Here is a 22,154-nt window from a genome sequence, read left to right on the forward strand (position 1 = left end):
AGGGACTCTCCCGCAGATCTTAAAGGGCGGTCGGGCATATACGGACGTAAGCGCTCGTTCAGGTAGCCAGGATCCAAGCCGTTTAGGGCTTTATAGGTCATAATCAACACCTTGAATTGGGCCCGGGCTTCAATGGGAAGCCAGTGAAGCTGACGGAGGACTGGAGTCATGTGAGCATAACGCTCCGTCAGCAACCCGGCAGCTCTATTTTGCACCAATTGAAGTGTTCAGACTGTCTTCAGGGGAAGCCCCACGTAAAGCGCGTTACAGAAGTCTAGGCGGGAAGTCACCAGTGCGTGTGTCACCGTCGCCAGGCAGTCGTACTCCAGGTAGGGGCGCAGCTGATTAATATCCACTTCCAATTGCCTCTATACCCCTATTATTTTAACCTGTCCTTCAGTTTCTCGTTCTTTAAATTCTTGATGCTATCTTTCCCATTTATACTTCACATGTTCAAATTTCATGTAATATCATATTTAAGTGATTCAAAATTAGTACTCTTACCCTATTTATAGATTCTTCCATCTTACTTATAAACTAATACTTATCTTTTAATCTTATATAGTAAACCTTGTCTAATAATTACCCCCCAAACATAAAGTATAAATTGTCTTCTACCTCCTAACTTTTAAATAGGAAGCCTTTTCTTCAACTTATTTAATAGTCTAAATCAGAAAAAGACCCCACCCCCCCAGTGCCTCTTGCTGCACCTCTGTTTCTTTTTCATCCTGGGGAAGTTTTCATATTACTGCAAGAACTGCTTCTTCATTGTCTTAACTTATATTTTGATCCATCTTCTCAATTTCTTTCCACTGCCCTTTATCTACCAGGCCCCTTCATGTGCCAGTTTTAAAGCTTGTTTCAACAACTCAGTTCTGTGATGTTTTCCATTATATCAGATTCTTATATACACTGAATATCCCCAAGTTTACTTAATATTATTCTTGAACAAAATAATCTCGAATGCTTGCAACAAGCATCTGAACAAAATAGTCTGGAAACATAAATCTTGAAACACTTGAATGGGTCCCTCCTTAAACTTTAGTTGACCTGAATTTTCTCTCTTCTTTCTCATCAGCAGTTCCTTCTTATAAAACTTAGAAAATCTTATCAATACATCTCTCAGAGTTAGTCTAGCCCGGAATTGGGGACCAGTGCAATGTATTCTCTCTATATCACCTTCTTCCCATTTTTCATCTGGCATCAATTCTTTAAAACATTCAAGCACGTCACTCCTGAGTTGCTTTTCTTCCATTGACGATCGTTCTGGTATATTTCTCTATCATAAGTTTGGTCTATGATCTCTGTCCTTTAAATCAATCACCTTTTTTTCTAGCTCTGTTATTCTTTCAGAATGGGAAATTATATCCATTGTATTTGCTTTAGCCAATGCTTCTGGTTCCTCCCCCCCCCCCGAAATTTCTTATCCAACCCCTTCATTTGATTCATCAGTTTTGTAAAAGCATTCTGATTTTCAATTTTTATCTGATTAATAGCCTTTGTTTGGTCATCAATATCCTGTTTTAACTGCTCTCTGTTTAAAATTCCTGAGAATTATCTTTCCATTCTTCCATACTTGAGTCCAGAATCTTCTTAAATCTTCTCAATGGTCTTCAGCCATTGCTTCTGAGGCCCCCTCCAATTTTTCTTCACTCTCTGTATGTGTTAATCTAGTAGCTCTAGTTAGGCTCAGATCTGATGGTCTTCTTATTTCACATGTCCAGACAGAGTGGGGCTTTCTTTGTGGCATCAACAACAATATTCAAAGTCCAATTAAATCACTTATTCTTTGAGCTTTATTCATGGGCATGTCATAAGTGGAGCCGGCTGGTGCCGGAGGTCAGACTAGATAGCCCGGGAGACCCCTTCTGACTTGCTCTGTTTCTATATTTCTATTCCACCAATTTTTTTAAAAAAATCAATATTCCTCCAGCAGATGGAGCTATATGTCCATACCAAATTACTGAGTTTTATTTCACCAACTTAAAGCAATTATACATAATTTGTGCGGCAGAGGGAGCTCTCAATGCCTTCTTTGTTATTATTTTTTCCCCTTAGACACAACAGTCCTTATCAAATACTCAGGAATGTAGCTTATCACAATTTCCGTTGTTTATAGATTTTAAAGTATCCATATAAATCTGTATGTATATTTTGCTTATTTTCAGATTCAGTTCCACTGAACTCTTTAAACCATTGAAAATGAAACTTTTACTTTCATCCACAAATCACAAGCCAATCCTGTTAGTATTGTTGACCGTGTAATCTTATGCTGGAGCTGTGCTGAATCTAATTAAATTTAACTGCTGAAACCTTTACAGTCTGTAAGACAAAGTCTCTTTAATTAGCTTTAAGTTTCAAAGTTATTTTTCCCAACTATTTTTCAGCACAATCTCCATCCTTAGCCCAACACAGTCACAATCACTCCCCCCACTGAGGATCTTCTGATGAGAGTTTAAAAATTGAGTTTATTTATGATCCATAAAACCGTACCTCTTTAATGAACTCTTCTCCAGTAGCAGTCTCCTCCTTCAAATTGCATCCACAACCATATGCTATCTCTGGGTTTTTCTTATTATTTTGTAACAAATTATTAGGAGCTTTCTTTTCACCATTGACCAGCCCATCACTCCTGTCATTGCATTTCAAACTTTGTGACCCCCAAAATTTTGTGTTCCATATTTCCAAAACATTTTAATACATTTACAAAATAATAAATCACTTTGCTCCTTACCCAGAAACTCCTAAATGGTCTACAGTCATCTAAAAATTAATAATACAATAATCAAAGCAATAGAACAGTGCAAATGCTAATTTTATCTTTCCATTTTCAAGCCATCTTAATTCCTGCTATATTTAAACTATTTTGCCCAAATCATCTCCATTCTTAGACAGACTCACAAAAACTTGGTGTATCTGTAGTAAAAGGCATGCTATGGCACTGTGAGGAACGGTGTACTAATATTTCCAGGATGAGCCATCTGTCACTCAGAGGCAGTGTGGGAGAAAGAAAAACCCCTTGTGCTTTATGCTAGAATAGATACATGAAGGGTGCAATTCTGTAGTCTTCCAATATCATCTAGGGCACCATGGGATTTTTCAGAAACTCAGAACTGAGGTCCTGTGACCTCAGTAGTGGGACTCTGTAGGCCAAGACTCCACCTCTACAGCTGGTACAGAAAAAACCCCCCACAACAGTAAAGATAAAGGGGGCATGCCAGGGGGTGTGGAGGGGAAGAGCAGTTCCAGATTTATTATGTGGGCTGAGTAGGCTGCAGCCCAGAGCTTCATAATCTGGGGGATGGAGGAGCTAAGTATCCTGACAATTTTTTAAAAATTACTGTTCATTAGATTTCATTTGTAATGATAAAAATGAGGGGTGTGCCTAGGCAAAATATAATTTTCTATGCTAAAAAGGCTCTTAAACAATGATCTACGGTCAACAGTATCCCAAGATTGGTTGTCTGATCTAAGCATTCTCTGCATAGAAAATGATAAATGGCAATTTACTGATTTTAATGATGTAATTGGTAAGTTTGCATCCCCCCGGCCCAAAAAAGGCTTTAAATAGACTGTTCTCACTTTGTATAAAGTGTGATGTTACAACATAGCTATGATTCCTCTACGAATGTTCTGTGTGAATGCCCTCAGTAATTCATTACTTTTGTAAACTTATTAAAGGTTACAAATTTATAAACAACATCTTTATCAATGCAAATTTTTTTTAGCAATGTTCTACTTTCATTCAGTAGATAAGGAAGAAAATGAGGTTTTATTTCTCATTATCAGATGCCATTAAGTATGGGTCTTTTAAGGTCTCCTAGCCCAGGGCCTCCAGTTGCTTTAATCCAGGACTGGGGAAGAGGCTGGGGCTGTTTCAGTGTGCTTTTTCTAACTGCCACTTTGACTTCCTTCCCTCTCTCCCCTGATACTTTATCTAGAAGGCCAAAATGGCCATCTTGATAAAAATGTGTGGTGCAAGGCATGGTGGTCATTATGCCTTACCCTGCCCATTGGATACTCTCAACTTTCCGAGTTCAGAGGCTTATGTGCATCTGACACAGGGACCATTGGCTTGTACCCTAAGCTAATTCATAAGAAGCTGCACCTGTTCCTAGTAGAAACCAGAGCACATAACTGACTTTCCATTACAGCCTTATCCACAGCTATTAATCTCCTGGATAGAATCTTTATGTTCACAGTCAGTGTACCCTTGGTATGGATGCTGTGGACAGACAACAGTTATGATCTGCTTATAGATGGCCACTTTCAGATGTGGACTGTGGGCAGACCAATAAATCTGTTCCATTACACTAGTACCTACACTCTGTATATTTCAATAAAGTGAGGTATAAACTGGGGAAGGAGCAGAGAAAATGATGCCCCATGGAATCACTCTGTAGTCTTGCTATTTTAATGTGTATTACCATGTAGTTATTCCTGGCTCTGGTTTTCTAGGTTCCATTCCTCCAAGGCGACATTGATTTGTCCTTTTCTACTATGTGTAACATGTTTGCTCTGAATGGAAATATGGAGCATAATGTCAGAATTAATGAACATTAAAAGTCAGTAGAAGTTTTCTGTCTGGATAACATCTTTGATTTTGTAAGCTTAGTATTTCGGTTCCAGATCAATACCTTGAATCCTATTGAAAATCTATAGACTTTTAGCTATTGTCTTCAAAGAACTCTGAAAACAATTTCAGCTAAATGTGTTTCCATGGAACTCTTGAGATCTCTGAACTTCAACCTGATTGTTCATCTATAAAAATATGATTTAATCTTGTAAAATCATTGGTACACAGGTATGATCTTTAGGGCTACCTATATTCTGTGCTTAAATAATATTCAACCACACGGAAAGGTGAATTCAGCAAACTGATCACTATTGCACATGGGATAAATTTGTCTAATTTCCCTAATTTTTCAAACTCTAGAAATCTAGCAGTTTTATATTTTGCATAATTTATTCTAGCTGAGATTCTTGTGGTGGAGGCAACTAGCCAGGGGAGCCCTGGCTAGTTGCCTCCACCACATTCTTGTCCCCAGCAGTTTTATACAGCAGGCAGCAATAAGGGCAAGAAACTCCCAGAGGAGAGGAGAGGAGATTCTAATTTTCAGGAAGATGACCTTTTTAGCACATTTTGTACTGTTCTGAGGTCTTGCAGAAATGTGCTATGCCAGTGATACACTGATATCACCCACATATATAATTCTGGGTCTCAGTGCCTTCTACCCTATCCTCCAAACCATGACTGCACATGGAAGTCAGATAATTAAAAATTGGGTTCTGTTGTGATCTGGATTTGTCAATATTTTCAAATTCTTGGATTTACTTCCTTAAAGTTTAATTTAAATGTTCACTAATACAATGGCTGTTTCCTTGAACTTTATCTAAGAAAGAATTGTGTGCCTGGACAAACAGAATGAAGGAGTATCAATCCCAGAAAAGTTTCTCCTGTTCCCACTGTTCATATTTCCTCCTTTTGTTAAGACTGAAGTTATGGGAAATTCTTCTACCTACTGATCTTACCCATATTACACATATTCACAGTAAACAAGCTCTGTAATTCTTTCCTAAACCTGGTTCCCTTCAGATGTGCTAGATTACAATTTACAGAATCCCCAGCCAGCCTACCCTGACCAAATTTAGTCTAGCACATCTAGGAGCATCAGACTGGGGAACAGAGCAACATCTGCAATGCATTTATTTTGGGTTTATTGATGTGTGCTATGCAAAACTTGGAACAGACACATGAGAAAACATGCTTGAGGTCCCAGTTCTTATCCTTTGCGTCAATGCAAACAAAAAAACCATGCAACTAACTAAATAACTAAATAAAAATAATTTTAAAAATAATTTGCTGGAACTGTGTTGAAATTTACCATCTCAGTTTTGAATTTACCACAGTCCTTATTTATTTATTTATATTGCCGAAGAATGGCAAGTGGATGATTGGGGTTCAACAGAGAGCGCAGTGAACTTTCCCAGTGCCCAAAAGCCAGAGCAGATTCTTGAAGCCATTCCAAGACTTTCAAGTTTTCAGCTTGTTTGAAAGAGCTATGGAGACAATCGTCCTGAACTTGTCTTTCCCAATAATTCTGTAGATAGGGCTGCTTTTGCCGAAGTAGCTTTGCACCCACCCCCATTTCCCAAGGAGCAGGGGTTAGAATCTGTGTGTGCTGCCAGACTCCTCAGTAGTAGGCACGATATGGTCTTTGTTACTAGCCTTGGAAAATAAATGTGTGTGTCATTTGCCCAGGCAACTCTGGAAGCCCCAGGGCATCCCTTCATGGATTAGGAGAACCAGTATGGCTGCAGAGAAGGATGTGTAAGCTTTCTTTCACTTCTTTGTATTCTGCTTCCATATTTCATCATTGCATTTAAGAAAAAGTATATCATCTTTGCCCCAGGTAATTGCATTTCTTCTTAAGTAACCTTGATTCTAAAGTGAGGCACTATGGCTGGACCAGGCCCCTACAGTTAATATATAGGGACAAGGCCAAAAGGAGTGATGACTTTCCCCTTCATTTTCACAACCCTGTAGCCAGGATGAGGCAAATGGGTGTACTCTACAGATTTACCCTCTGGGGTAATTTTTGGAAAATTATCTTTTTAATTTGTGAGATGACAGATAGTGACAGACTCCAATAAAAGGATTATAGTTTGTTTCAATATCAGGAATAATTTAATAGTCTCATCTGAAACATTAAGAAAACAGGGGAGGGTGAATGTGCAACAAAAGCCTCATCTGGAATAGCTCTGAAAAGTCTGCTCAATCCCAGACTGACAGTGGATTTTTCATGATCATAGTCACCCAGTAATTAATTAAGCAATCTTGGAAAGCAAACAGAAAACCCATCCTGCATAATAGCATAGTCCTTGAAAAGTTAAATATTACAACCTCATAGTAAGGGCTAGTGTTAGACCCTAACCCTTGGGCTTTCCTTGATTCTGCTTTTCAGTTTTGATTGTGCTTTCTACCCAGCCAGCAGGAAATAAGCATGTTTGTTTGCCTACAGTATGTAGTAAAAGTTTGTTTATTCTGCAGTTACAGAATGAGTACAACAGGAGTGGGTGCTTCTTGCTAAAGGGTGAAATGAAGAAATAACTTAGTGATCTGAAAATGTATCTACCCTAGGTTACCCTTTATTTTTTGAAGCACTTAAAATTGTATTGGCTATTTTTCTTCTTTTCCTTAAGTGCTTGATGGCAAAGGATGAAAACAGCCCTGGAGGAAAAGAAACACTGTTGTGCACACTTCAGTTGGCTGGCCGGCCAGCCACCAGAAGTGTAACTTAGACCTAAATTCTGATTCTCCCATTGCATTACAGCCCAGCATGAGTCGTTTCCGGGCCTTTTTCTCTGTCTCTGCGACAAATCCCTGTCCCTCTAGGATCTGGAAATTCCTCTTGTGCTTGCCCTGTCTTAGAATGTAATCTGACCATTCAGAAAGTGTTTTCAAAGATTTTCATAAGTTTATGGAAAAAAAGTCCATTAAAAGATTTTTAAAAGTTGAGGACTTATTCTCATTGACTTCAATGAGAGGTCATGCATTTTTATCAGCACATTGGTACCTAAATGCAAGCTATGGTTACAATGTAATGTGCTCTTATTTGTTTTTAAACCTGGTCTGTTTGTCTGGGTTTTTTGTATGGTGTTGTCATGATGCAAGATTGAAACTAAGATTTTGAGAAAAGAAGCAATGTGCTTGTTTTTACTTATAGCATGAACTGCTTTGTTTCCTTTAAACCCTTGGTGTCCCTTTGTTCACTGTATCCTTAACATCCTCTTTTACTTATGAAACAAACAAACAAGCATCACCAGTGATATAATCCTTGGTGTTTGTTAACTCAACCTTTACATAGCCCATTATGTAAGTTAACACAGTGTCTTCATAGGTGAATGGAGCAGGTTGCTGCATTTCCCTTCCTCTGGCTGGCCTTTCACATCCTCTTTGCCACTTAGCACTAATAAATCCTTTCCCAAACTATGCCCCCCTCTCCCACACACACAAAAAATGCACCACCTAGAAATGAGTCTGCTGAACTTTACAAGGAAGGCTGCCTACAGAGCTGCACCCATGCAGTGGCCTCCAGCATCCATGACTCCTCTTCTGGTAGCAATGCGTCTTGCAGTGAGCAGAGCTCAGTTGCTAGTTAACAGGGCTGGGAAGGAATTTTGACTTGCAAAATGGTTGGCAAATGTGTGCAGGTTCTTTGCCTTCCTCTCTGCAAGGTTGTCTTGCTTTTGCTTGGAGCTGTTTGTACATTCTCGTTGTTGCTTCAGCAGTAATGTTTATGTCACAGTGAGGGAGGCATTGTAGGTGTTGGGCTGGAGTCAGTGTGAGGGGGAGCAGGACTGTGCCCCCTGCACCCACCTCATGGCAGTGATCTCCATAAGGGATCCTGGGGATGGGATGCCAAAACTGACCAAGTATAGGGGCAGTGAAATGGACACATCCTAGGTGGTGGAAAAGGAGTTTGTGTTAGCAGTCTATGCTCTAGTGAGCCTCCAACCCTGTTATCCACCACTGGGACTCCTGACATGTGGGCCAGAATGAGGAAATTACACAGCGGTTTTGAAAGCAGCTTTTTCCTACTTTTCTTCTCTAGCATACTGAGATGAAACCTTAGAAGCACAGTTTGTATTATTTATTTAAAACATTTATATCTCATCCAATAGCAAGGATCTAAGGACAGCAATGCAATAAGCAGCTCATATAGAATATACATACACAATAAAGCCAATTAAAACATCATTACACCTTAAAATATAGGGAAAATAAAAAGGGTTTGGGGCATCTCTCTGAGGAGCAGGTTCCAGAGCCGGGAGGGGCTACCACAGAAAAGGTCCTTCTCCATGTAGCCCCTCTTCTGGTCTCCTTCAAAGAGAGCTCCTGAAGAAGGACCTCAGAGAAAGATCTTGGGGGTCAGGCAGGTGTATACAGAAGGGTATTCTCCTTCAGATACCCAGGCCCTAAATAGTTTAGGGCTTTATGCTGCATTGTTAGCACCTTAAATTGGGTACAGATTTCAATTGGTAGTCAGTGCAGATGATGCCACATCTGTGTCATATGATCGCATCTATTGGTCCCCATTAAAAGCCTGACTGCTATGTTTTGCACCAACTGAAGTATCCAGACTATCTTCAAGGGCAGCCCCATGGGACACTTCTTGTCCCACTTGCTTTGTCATTCATCTCCTTCCAGGGTCAAGGAACTCCCTCAATCTCCTCCTCTGCCCCCAGTTCAGAAACACCTTCCTCCTTTTCCAAGGCAGGCTGGTTCTCACTCTCTGCCTTTCTTCTGTAAATAACTTTGAAACTGCAAATAATCTGCCCTGCTGCCCAGAATCTCTCTGAGGAGAATGTAACTTGAGAGAGCTGAGCCCCCTCCCTACCATTTTCTGTGCCTCCATTAATCTTATTTCATAAAAGTTGTGGCTAATGTATTATTCCCCATGATATTGTTTATATATTCCCATCATGCTGCCCTTCACTGCCTTGACCCAATTAAATGCTATACCACACTGACAGTAAATTGCCCTGTCTTAAATCAGAACAGATTTTTTAAATTCTTCTTGGAGTGGGTGGAAGGAGAAGAGGCTTCATACCTAATTGAATGACTGGTTTGAATATCCAGTGATAACAAAGAGCTTCTCTTATTTGGTCATCTTAATCACTTTGTTGTTGACAATATTTTCCCCACCCACTCTCAAAATACGGGAGCATCATAATCAGCTTTGGGCAAAACTGCACCTTGCTCACTGAAATAGAACACTTACATGACAGTTTAAGCTGTCACATTATATGGACCCTAAAATTATGCCATTTGTAATTTTTCCAGGCTAATAATTTTGTCCTGTTCCTATTGCTAAAACAGTGGTTTCCTGCTATGTGAAACAATTAGTCTTACTCAGTTTGACTAATTTAGTAGCAGTCTAAAGATGGATACATTTGCCCCTTGTCAAGCTATGCTAGAAGGAGATGCTAGGACAAATCCTCAGCTAGTCTAAACTGGGCAATATCCTTAGTTACTGGAATATTGCCATCTTACATTGGTTACGCACTGGCATGCTCTCAGATGTTATAAAGGATAAGTGATGTCCCACTAGACTCTTTTTTGTTGTACAAGTACAAAATATAGTTGGTGTGAACTTAAACAGGACATGATCTGAAGTATATATCAGCTGTTAATCATATGTCTTGGCTGGGTTAATATGCTTATGTTTGCCACAGCAGTTGAAATGAAGAACCGAATGCAAGGCTCTAGAACCAAGTGGCCAATGCAGAAAGAGTCTAGTTTACTGTCAGCTAGCCTGTCCCTTAATTCTAATCTTCATATTATAGCCTATTTTTTACATATTCCATTATATAAGAAATGGGAAGCCTCTGGTGCAGCTCACAGGGGTTCTCCATCTGGCCTTCTTCCAGAGGTGACAACTCCCACTCCCAGCAGGGAACAGTTCTCGTCTCTGACTAAAAGCTCCCTTTCTCCATGCTCAGCATGGAAAAGTTCTCATTTCTGATCAGCTGCTGATCAGAGATAAGAGCTTTTCCCTGCCAAGGAGAAAGGGTGAGGCCCATGGTATGATTCCATCCTGCATACTCCTGAAGCTTGTTATGTGTACTTCTGAGTAGACATGCAGAAGATATATGCTTACTCCTGAGTAGTACTAAATTTGGTAAGATAACATTTTGGCCATGTCTGTTTTGACCTTGACCCCATCCACAAATTAAATGTGCCCCTGAGGACCAGTTGGAATTCTACCTTTGCACTTCCTCATCTCTGCCTTATGTGGTGGAAGGGGAGCCATGAAGTAAGATCTGCTTAGGATCATCAACAGTCCTAAGGGGTTTCTGCTTCAGATACAGTCCTCTTTTTGTTATGCACTTTCTAATAAATGAAAAGTTGACTTAAGGATGGCAGCAAGCTTAGAACTGTACCAGCATTTTGAACCTCCTGCCACCCACTCTTTTTCATTTTCTCCTCAATATGATGATCAGGCTCTGTTATGCTTGGAGTTTTCCTTCTCTGTGTTGGTCTTCTAGCTGCAGGAAGGGAGACTTCTAGCTTGAGCTTCCACCAACAATGTCATAAATTGCTTCAGGTTCACTGATTTGGTCTTCCAGTAAATATCACATCTTTCTTTAGATGTACTGAATCCTCCTAGTGCAAGCAGTTCTTCTGGAAGGAAATTATCAGCTGCTTTATTATACCTTATTATTAATACAGAATTTCATCCCCACAAGCCTATTCACCTTGTGGATTGACTTGTCTACATGACTGAATTAGCAGCACCTGGACCCAACTCTGCAATACCAGCTAAACCTCAAAGAACATGTGTTGAGCCAGTGTGGTGTAGTGGTGAAGAGCATGGGACTGGGACTCAGAGGATCTGGATTCTAGTCCCCACTCAGCCATGGAGCCAACTGGGTGACTTTGGACCAGTCACAGACTCTCAGCCCAACCTACCTCACAGGGTTGTTGTTGTGGGGATAAGATGGAGGAGGAGAGATCATGTAAGCTGCCATGAGCCCTTTGTAGGAAAAAGGCAGGATATAAATCGCAATATGAATGAATGAATGAATGAATGAATGTATAAAATCTAACCCCAAAAACTCTTCTAATTAATTCTGGACCCCAAATGGCATTCTGGATTTCTTGGGTGAATGTCTGTTGCTTAGGGGTTTGACTTCTACTAGGAACTTTTTGGAAGCATCAATTGGTCCTTTGACTGTACCTTGAAGGATAAGCCACTGCAATGGAGAAACTGGAGCAAGAAGCATGGCACTTGAAATGCCTTATTTCTGGACCAAGTATGGGGTGAAGGCTTCATGCCTCACTAGAAGGTGTGCATGAGGGGGAAACTGTTGCTTCAACAGGATACAAAGACCGCCTGAGAGTTGGAACTGAGAAACAGAACTATAGATATTGCAGTATGCTTTGAAGGAACAGGATGCCGAAACAAGACAAATCATCCTCTTCTCAAAAACTTCCTGTTTTTTTTCTTCAGGCCTTAACCCTACTTAGAAATGATTCTCCATATGTTTAAAAACTGCATGGAGATGGTAGAAAGGTCATGCATTGGTTGTCCCTGCTCTAGCAACCCAGCCTCTGCTTTGAGCTTTGTGCACTGGACAGAACGTTCTATGGGGAAACCTAGGCGCATTCTCTTCCATTCTGCCATTGGAAAGCCAGCTGAGTGTGCATAGACTTCTTCATTTTTCCCACCCCGTATGTGAAAATTTGCAGTGGTGCTGACAAGGCAGTAAGGTTCATATCTGTATTGTGAGGGAGGGGCCTGCATCTGCTCTGGAATATTATATTTATTTTTAAGGTACAGCTGCTAGATGGGGATGTGAATTAAAATCTGCTTTGGCCCAGAGATACTATCAGAATGAACATGGAGTGATTTTTAGCTTTCTGTTGCATAACATGTTCAGATTACAGGCATTGTTTTTACTGCTGTCTTTCGCTAAAAAGATCTGTTTGCAACCTAGAAAAATGCTGTTTCAGCAACATTATGTGAATCAAGGGTATTGTCCAGTGCCTCATCAAATTATGTTAATCAGAAATGTTGTCCCAGTGGATATCCTCCTAGGCCCTGATTATTATTTTAAAGTGGCATTCTGACTCTGAGTCAGATTTCAATTGCTTGCTGAAGTAAGCACCCATGTAACAGTTGCCTAATTGCATTTTTAGAAAAGAAAAACATTGATGTAGGTATTTGCATGTTGATTGTCTTTATATGTTCTTCCTACTTACCTTTACAAATTGCTAAGCCTCTTACTGGTGAGACGGCAATAGGAATAACTTAAAGGTGTATATTCTTGAAATGCCCTTCTCATCATATTCTCTACCCAGCACCAACTGCAAATTCTGAAACTGTATCCACTTGAGTTTGTATTATTCAGTCATCAAGGGGAAAAGAATGCTTCATGGCTAAGCTTGATTGCTAACTTATTTAATGGGCTTATAATTACGTGGAGTCACCCAAAGGGAGCAATGTGTCCTCTGAATGGATCTGAAGCACAAAACTGGAAGTATGGATTTGTTGTGATGAATGGATCATCTCAGTTGGTTGTGTACAGAAGATGTGGCAGTTAAAAACTGAAACAAGAACAATGAGATGCTACTGCTAGAAGCATCCAAACAATACAATGTGTAGCAAAAATGATATTCAGAAATAAAATTCTGAGGTAGCACAAAAAGCCAAAAATTCAACAGATTTTTTTTTAAAAAATGGGAGTAAATATCAAATTGTGTCAGGAGATGACACAGTATAGAGCATCTTGAAATCCACGTGTGTTGGATCTAATTATATCCAAAGCACAGTCCAATGCATATTTAGACTGCAACTAAGAGGCCTGTAACTTCCAGCATACTCCAGCCAGTATTTTTTTTCCTGTTTAAACGAGCATAGGATTGCACTCTTAGTTATTTCAGTAGATATACTGAAATCGGTTGGATTGAAGTTAGTCATGACTAATTTAAGTCCCACTGATTTTAGTGGACATATTCTAAGCATGGATTGTCTGGATCCAACCCTATACTTAACATCATCTATGTACCACTTTCAGAATAGTAGTGGCTAACATTGTCTGTTCTGAACTCAAATATGAGAAATCTTGAGGGAAATTTTGGACTGTCTGCTACTAAAAGTAGAGATCGATTTGAGGTTGTGCTATCTGGAAGTGTTACAAATTTGAGAGCTTTAAAAATTATTGTTTGTTATCTCTGTGTTACAGATCTTGCCTATATAATTTTCTGTGCTTATAAGGGCTAGAGACCCAGGACTGTATCAGTTAATTAAGTGGGATTCAACCTGTTGAAATCAATGTGCTTAACTACATGTAACTATACAGTGATCTATGTAACTGTGATGATAAATTTTAACCTTATTTGTTACTTAAAGCTGGAGTTCCATGACAAGAGTCTATGTGCTGCACAAACGTGATCTTTTAGTTTGCCTGCCGCCCAGAATGAACCACATCTTGCTTACTACTACAGTAGAGAAATGCTGTATTGCACCTGAATTATTGAACCAATGTTTCTAGACTGATGCTAACAATTAATCTGGAAGCTTTTACTTAAGGCTTACGTTCTGGATTGAACAGATGGTCTTAATATTTTCATATCTAGAAATCTACTACCCCCCAAAAAACAGGAATTATATTTTAATCATTTCCCAAAAAGCATTTTACCTGGTTATAACAAATGCAGATTTTTCTGTCAGGCTATTAAAGACCTATTTCCTAGATCGCTGGAGTAGAGACAGAGTTCTTACATCACATGCTATTCACTGCATCAGAGAGGGGGAACCACATGGGTATGGGTGTGATTCCTTCCATTAATCAGCAAATCATGCTTGACAAAATTCTTCAGATTCCATCTCAAGATGTTCCAATTTGAATTCATATCAGACTGTGAACTTTGTTATTTTTCCCTGCACATGAAAAACAAAATTATGCATCAGTTATGTATATTTTTGAAATGTACACACTCTTTTCCCATGGATGCAAGTGTGTTTGGTTGCATTTTCCAAAAATACACATTTTCATGCACTTTTTTCAAGTGGATGCAGGCTGTCAAACACATTTTCCAAAAAACTGGAATTGTATGCCAGGTTTGGAAGTGTGCTGACTTCAGTTGCAGATTTTATCCAAGTCTGAGTTTGGTCCAGAAGAAGCAAACTGAGTAAAATCTGATTCAAAAACAAAATAGAATGGATTTCTCATACATCCCTGCTTCTCTCAACAATGTCAGTGTTGATTAGGAAGTGGTGCTGCTGCTATTGAAAGTTGTTGTTTATTTTGCCTGATGTATACGGTTCCTTTCAATAGCGCTGACTGAAATGGTTTAGAATCCAGCTACACCAAAAGGCCCCTGCAGTGCATGATTCCAACTTAAACCTTGTTGTAATGCCTGGGCAAATTATTATTTGCTCCAGTTTGATAGTCTCTAATTTTGAGTCCTAAACCACTGTATTTTATCTGCTTTATGAGTAAGATGTATGTACGGGATTATTAATGCATTAAAATAATGGGCTGCAAACTATATTTTTTTTCCTAGGGACTGCTCTTATATTATGATCTGATTGAATCAACTTTTGAAAAGACAAAGCAGCCTAGCAGAAATGTTGATGCTTTAGATCATTTTCAGAAATGCTTTGCCATTTTAAAATTACCCAAGGAAAGAATGGATGACGGCAGTTCCACTATGTCTACTACTTCTAAGGAAGAAATGAAAGACTGGAAAGCAATTCGTGTAGATCTGGTTGTGAGCCCCTTTGAACAATATGCTTATGCTCTGTTAGGATGGACTGGATCTAGGGTAAGTAACCTGATTTCCTCTTCTCTGGAACGGTAACCCACATATGTGGGTCCAGATTGGGACCATAGCAGAGAACTGTGGCAGCTCCCTCCAGTCCTGATTCAGACTGGGGGACCATGGTGACAGTTTCTGAGGAAGAAAGTGCATGTGTGAGAGACCAAGTGTCTTGGGGATCACATCCACAACACTACCTTGTACTCAGGTGCCTAGGAAAGTTCATTTTCTTTTAGTCTAACCAGTTTACCTATCTTTGGAAAAGGTGGCATGTTGCACTGGTACATTTGTGATTTGCCATAGCAGCCATGCTGTGACTTGACATGCTCCATGGCAGCTGCCAACACTTCCTCCAAACTGAAATTATGTCCATGCTGCCCCCCATATCCAGGCACACCAAGTTGGATGCTCTTAACATACTCTGGAAATGAGTCTTAAAGGGACTTCTAAGCTATACCATTTCTGGATGGAATGTATGTTTGGTAGGGGAAGGAAGACACTGAAGGTGACTTTTAAATCATATAATTTTATATCCCACTTTATCTAATAAAATTTTAGGGTAGTGTACAACATATGACAGACCATAAAATCAAACAAAACAGGAACCTGAACAGTACAGCTACATAAACATAACATACCAATTATAACTTTCAGGTTGCTTATTGATTTAAATGTTATTTTAGATTTAGTTTTGATGCTTTTCTTGGGAGACCTTAGAAATTAGAGATGCATTTTTAAAGGAAACTGTCTTCTTGAGCCGCCATTCTCTTAAAATCTTTGTAGGAAACTCAGCTGTTGTTTCAAACTTGCATGTTTCTAGTTTTCATGGTTGTACAGAAAAATGTGAAAATGTTCTCATAAGCTTATCCATAATTTGGGGAATGGGAAAGTGCATGGTTGGTTCATTTGCAAAAAGAAAAAAAAACTTCTAAACCTAAAAAATTTCCACTGTGCCAGAGGTATAATTTATTTTCAAATTAGTATTTCCTCCAACATTAATGGCTAAACTTCCTAGCACCTGAGCTTTGCAGTGATTTCTTAAATATTTTTAGCACACAGCACAATCACTGATGATCTTATGATGCTCAGTGGGTAGTCTTAGTCAACTCACTAATTTTTAGGCTATCCAGGAGATAATATAGTACTCTGAAGAAGAATGAAAAATAAACCATTTGTGAAAATATTTTCACATCTTCAGAATGGCAAACTTTGCTGAAATATCAAAATGAAATTATGCTCACACCTCCTGTCCTTTCCTTTCTCTCTCCTTCCTCTTGTCATTCCTCTGGCCCCTCTGAACACCTTCCCCTTTTTTGCACTGAGAAAGCCTTGAAATAAAGCACCAGCCTGCAGCCAAGTTCCTTTTTTTTTTTTTTTTTTGGTCTGATACACGTGTTTTTCTGGGTTCCAGAGGTATTAGGGGGAAATAAAAGCAGTGCTGGAAGCTAGCATTTCAGTTTGAAAGAAACCTGGCTTCTGATTTTTCCTCTAAATTATTGTTATGAAACAATAAAAATAAAAATTAGGATAGCTGCAGGGGGCTTGATGGGTGCCAGGGGGGTGGTCAGTGGACCTTGTTGCACCAGGATGCACTCTGTTGGGACTCCCAGACATTTACACTGCTATCCTATACACTTAGCTGGGAGTAAGAAGCATTGAAATCAATGGGAATTATGTCTGATTAGGCCCCTGTTGGATTGCCTTCTGAGCCTGAACACAACACTGTGTGTGGTGTGTTCCTTCTACGGTGTCTTTTCAATGCCTCTAGGCAAACTTCCACTTCTATCAAGAGCTTTGCAAACTTTTGTGATCACTAAGAAAGTGTAGGCATCTAAGCTTTTTGACTCAGACAAATTGTGTGAGTCACAAGCAAATGGAGTCCAGTATGTTTTTAAATTAAACCATCTCCTCTTATAAAACTAGAACAATCAGCAAGGCAGTCAGTCACAGACAAAGCTAATGTGATGCAATTTTGCATGTCAAAAAACAATCCCTCTGGGTGAGCATCCATTATGGAACTCGTATGAACGGCAGGCTACCTTCATTATAGGGAAGAGGGTAATGTATGATTGCAATTTCATATTTCTTAATGTTATCTGTACAGTAATAGGGACCTGACAGACTTGCTTTTAAATGGTGACTCTGTCTTAATACCAGCTTTAAGGGATCATTCTTGTTCCTGTAATTTAAAGCCACTGCAAGTAGTACACTTGTGTGCATCAACCTCAAGCCAGTGAAGTATGTTTCAGCTCCAGTCCTGCTAAGGCAATGCTCTGAATATTTTTTAATACTTAAAACTGAGAACACTTCAGTTTCTTTAAGGGTGTCCTTTTAGCCTATTAGAATTTAGAAACCTATTTTGCATTGTTATCATAACGCTGAGACTTTTATATATGTGCAGCAATTTGAACGTGACCTGCGCAGATATGCCACCCATGAAAAGAAAATGATGTTGGATAACCACGCTTTATATGATAAAACAAAGGTATTGTCTTTTCCACCTCAAATGTCATTGTGGGAATTATCAGACTTCCTTTATATTGTGTACAGTCCATTTTGCCTTCAATTTGTCAGTTATATAAAAAATAACTTCCTTTTTGCAGAAAACTCTAACCACAGCAAATAGATCTCTTCTTGCTATGTTAATTGAAGGTCAGTTAGCACTTACATCAAGATATTTCACGAAAGGAGCCCTATATGAAAAGTGCAAATGAGCTATAATTGTTGTTTGTGTTTTTAGATAGACAGGACACCTTACTTTTTCTGTTTCTAGAACATTTTTTAATTTTTTGATGAAAGGGGGAAAGTGAAGTCCCTAGTCAGGAAGCATTGAGAGTTCATGGTTGTCACTGTTAGGAATGTTCGCTGCAGTACGGTGGAGTGCGCTCATAGCTTCCTGATGCTTTCACTGTGGACAGCTCTCCATGGTCCCCTGCTTCTAGGGGAATTTTTCTATATTTTCTTTCTTTTTTTGTGTCTTGAAATGCCACATTTTTTCAAATGTACTCCAAATCATTGTAAGTAACTACTATCACAGTAGCAGGGAAATAAAAGTCAAGAATAAGGAAGGAGAGCAAAGGGAGTGAAGTCAGGAGTGTGGAACAGATGAGGTTTAGGTAGAAGCAGAAACAACATCCTTAACACTGCCTCAAAAGCAGTTGCTTCCACACAATGTAACAACAGGGTAGTAAAGAAGTCAGGGCGCCACTCTTGGGTTTTTTTGTAGCCCTCATCTGAAAACAGTCACTCATGTTCATGCATGTCTTCTCCACTGCAGCAACAAGAACAACACATCCTCCTCCTTTGACTAAGTTGAAATAATTGCTTTGAAAACATTAAGCTATTTAGGAAGCATTACCCTTGCTCTAAGCAGACCTTGTTTGCAAATATCAGAATGAAGCTGAATTTCATTCACTATTTTATTCACCGAATTTTTGTTCATATCACCTCTTATTGGCTAGTTATCTCCCTAATCCAGAAGCTGTTGTCTCACTCTGAATGGATGTTGCCCTTGTGTAATGTCAGAAGGACATAGCCAAATGTAGTTGGCATCATAGTATCATTATGCCATTGCATTCATTATCTGATCCTTGAGGTACACCGATCACCCATATACATAATGAGGAAAAGAGAAGCTCTAGCCTGCCAGAAGAGTAAATGAAGCACTGGCTGATAGGGAAAACTGTGGTGACTAGTTCTTCAAAATGTTTTGGCAAACAATTTATAACTGCAGCCCATAAATAACTAACCGATGGAATATTTGGTGCACTCTTATATACAAATTTCTTAAAGCAGTATTTGCTTAAAGCAGTATTTACAAGTTACTCTTTAATGTATGTTGTATTAGCCATAAGGGTGAACCTTAAAGGTCCGTGGTGAACATTAGTACGTTTTGGATTGGTATCCCATCCTTACAAAAGTCTCAGGACAGCTTCTGCCAAGTAGCTGTGTCAGGACCTACTGAAGAGCAATTTGCCCAGGACCTGTTAAACCTGGACCTGGCTCTGTTGTTATCAACTGTTTGTAGTTTCATATTACCTCTTTCTTCCTAGGGATCGTAATAAATAGAACAAATTTTATGAAAATAAAGAAATAATTTTAACTGAACACCTGGGTGCCCTTCTAGGAGATTGAGTTTCTGCAGTGTCAGATGTCACCTTATAAAGTACTATTTGCTGAATAAATGGAAGAAGATTCAATCACAAGGGATAATCTAATAATATCTTCATGGAAGCTAGGATTTTAGACAAGTTTTTTTTTTATAAAATAAGTTCTGTAATTGCTCTACCAAAGGTGCAATCCTGTCCTTTTGGACAGAAAAAAGGTCCATCATTCACAGCATGCCCCAGTCAGCCTGGTACCTGGGCTATGCTAGGAGTTGTAGGCCCTTTGTCCGTCTAAACATGCATTGGGTTATACAATTAAAATGCTATATATTCAAATACAACCCATTCTATGTTGACTTTTTTGCACTTTCTTCTGTTCCTGCAGTTTGCTTTGTGATGCATTTTCCCTTTGGTAGCAAAGAAAATCATGAGAAAAACAAACCATGGTTTTCTTGTAAGCCAAGGAGATTGATTGATTCATAAATATTAATTTATAAGGATGTTTTGAATGGATTTCCACACCACAGGTTTTAGGGAACCTGGTTTGTATTAGCAATATTTAATTTTTGGGCTCAGGTAATGCCAAACAAGGTTTTGATGGTGGGCCAGACGAGGCAAAATCGCTCTGGAGTAAAAGGTGGTGTAGAGGTTGGCATTGAGCATCCCCTGGTTATGAGTGTAATGTGAACTGAACATTATTTGAACAATCTCAGATGATCAGTGCTTATGCCACAGTAAATTAATTCAACACATTAAGGATGTAACTCTGCGTAGATGCATGAATTTGTCTAATCCCATTTCACATCCATCCAAGTTGGTAGCTGTTACTACATCACCTAGTGGGATCTAGTTCTGAGTAAACATGCATAGTATTATGCTGTAAATATAGTTTTATTTATGCATGGGTAGAAGCAGGCCACCACTTATTTTGCCAGCACTGTTTAAAAATATCCACTGTGATTATTATTCTTACTTTTTGGGTAACTAGTTCTTTCTAAACTTGTGGTGGGCAAAGCAAGCATCATGGGCCACAAGCAGTTTTTTCAACACACTGTGTCCTCTGTGCCCCCAAGTCACCAAAATTTCACATCGGAACCCCCTCCCAAGCACTAAGTAAACCTGTTTCCAAGTGATTTTCCTATTTTGGAAACCTAAAACGAGCAATCCAGCTGTGATAAGAAGTGAGACTTGGATGCTTTAGGCTTCCTTAGCAGTTTGCCACTAAAAATCAGCAGCAAACTGAAAATATTCTCTTTCTCCTACCCCGGGCTGGGACATGCATGAAGTCCAGCTCACTGTGAGACTAGCCAAGCAGAGGACTAGCTTCTCCTACAGTTCCAGTAGCTATCCACCAGCGAGGACACAAAGTGTCACTTGATTACACTCAAGTGCTTCTTACCAATCCTGACTCCTCACAAAGTTTGAGAAACAGCTTCCTCATTCCCTCTGTATTTTCTGTAGTGATTTTCAAGCAGCACAGGGACTTCATCTGGGGGACAGGATGCCCCACATCATACATAATAGTTCCCCAGAGAGATCTTCAGGTCTTGGCTGGTGTGCAGGGCCAGCATCACGAGTAGGTCTGGCTGGGTGCCCACTCATGCATCTCCTCTTCATCTTTGGAAGCTGCATGTCCACCTGCAGCTTGTTCTGGCCTTAACGGAGGTGATGGTGAATGGGAGGAGCAGCAGATGCCATGGCCTACTTTCTTGGTTTGTCTGTCAATGCTGAGAAAGAGACGGAAGCAGTAGCAGCTGGTAACAATGACAGTGAGAAGATGGACTTTCTGTGAAAGGAGGCCCATGGGGTGTATCTTGCCCACGGGGCTTCAAAGACCTGGAGCCAGCACTGCCTTTGTGCATCCAGCTTGCATAGAGTGGTAATAAACCACTCTAATTTTTCAAGGCTGTTGTTTTCACAATAGCAACTGTGAATGCTTTGTTTCATCTTTGTTTTTTTTATTACAAAGAAATTCTAGAAGTGGTTTTACTTGCCAACTAAAGAGGGGCTTTTAATGGTTCTTTACAAAGCTAGATGCTAGAGACTAAAGTTTGGCAGATGCTGTGCTAAAATTATGTGGCTATAACAGAGAGGCAGTCAGTCTTGAGAGAACATCTTGATGAATTAAACATGGTACAGCTGCAGTGCTTGCTTTAGATTTCTGCAGTAATGACTAGATTAGCCATAAAGTAAACATAAAGATTCCGAGTTTATAATATTGATTTCCAACGTGTTTGGTGTTGTTCACATAGTCATTACTACAATTAAACACTGAGTCATTGTAAACAGATGCACATTCTTTCACTTACTAAGTGCTATCCCCACTCTAATCTTTTTGGGCAGAAGAGCAATTATGCATTCGACTCTGGAAATTTGTTCCCTGCACCTGCCTTGATTTAGAAATCGAGTGTTAAATCTCAGCTCTTCTTCCATCGTAAAAAAGAATGACCAGTGATTGTTGTCTACATTAAAGCATTTTACTCAGCAGTCCAGCCATCAACTTTCATTGTGGGAGATCCATAATTCAGGGGTCACTTTTACAGGGCTGATATGTGAATCCACTTAAAGTTGAGATGAGTAAAATTGCCATGTGTGTGGCATTCTGGCTGGGGTTGGGCTTTGTCTTAAAATGAAAGTCCAGAAATCACATGTTCGTTTCAAGAGGTAGTGGCAGAGCACACACAATGCTGCAATAATGACAGCGGTACACACCGAAC

The 22,154-nt window shown here is 39.5% G+C and overlaps 1 protein-coding gene across 1 annotated transcript in view; it reads left to right on the forward strand.

Annotated features, from left to right (window-relative positions):
* DNTT (DNA nucleotidylexotransferase) overlaps positions 1-22,154 on the forward strand; it is a 136,617-nt gene that overhangs the window by 98,272 nt on the left and 16,191 nt on the right. The window contains exons 11-12 of the mRNA XM_044420036.1: positions 15,077-15,337; positions 17,733-17,816. Coding sequence (XP_044275971.1) covers positions 15,077-15,337; positions 17,733-17,816 — 345 coding nt within the window. The remainder of the gene's footprint in view (positions 1-15,076; positions 15,338-17,732; positions 17,817-22,154) is intronic.

This window comes from Varanus komodoensis, unplaced genomic scaffold, assembly GCF_004798865.1.
Source record: "Varanus komodoensis strain SLA01 unplaced genomic scaffold, ASM479886v1 scaffold11, whole genome shotgun sequence".
NCBI classification, from domain to species: Eukaryota; Metazoa; Chordata; class Lepidosauria; order Squamata; family Varanidae; genus Varanus; species Varanus komodoensis.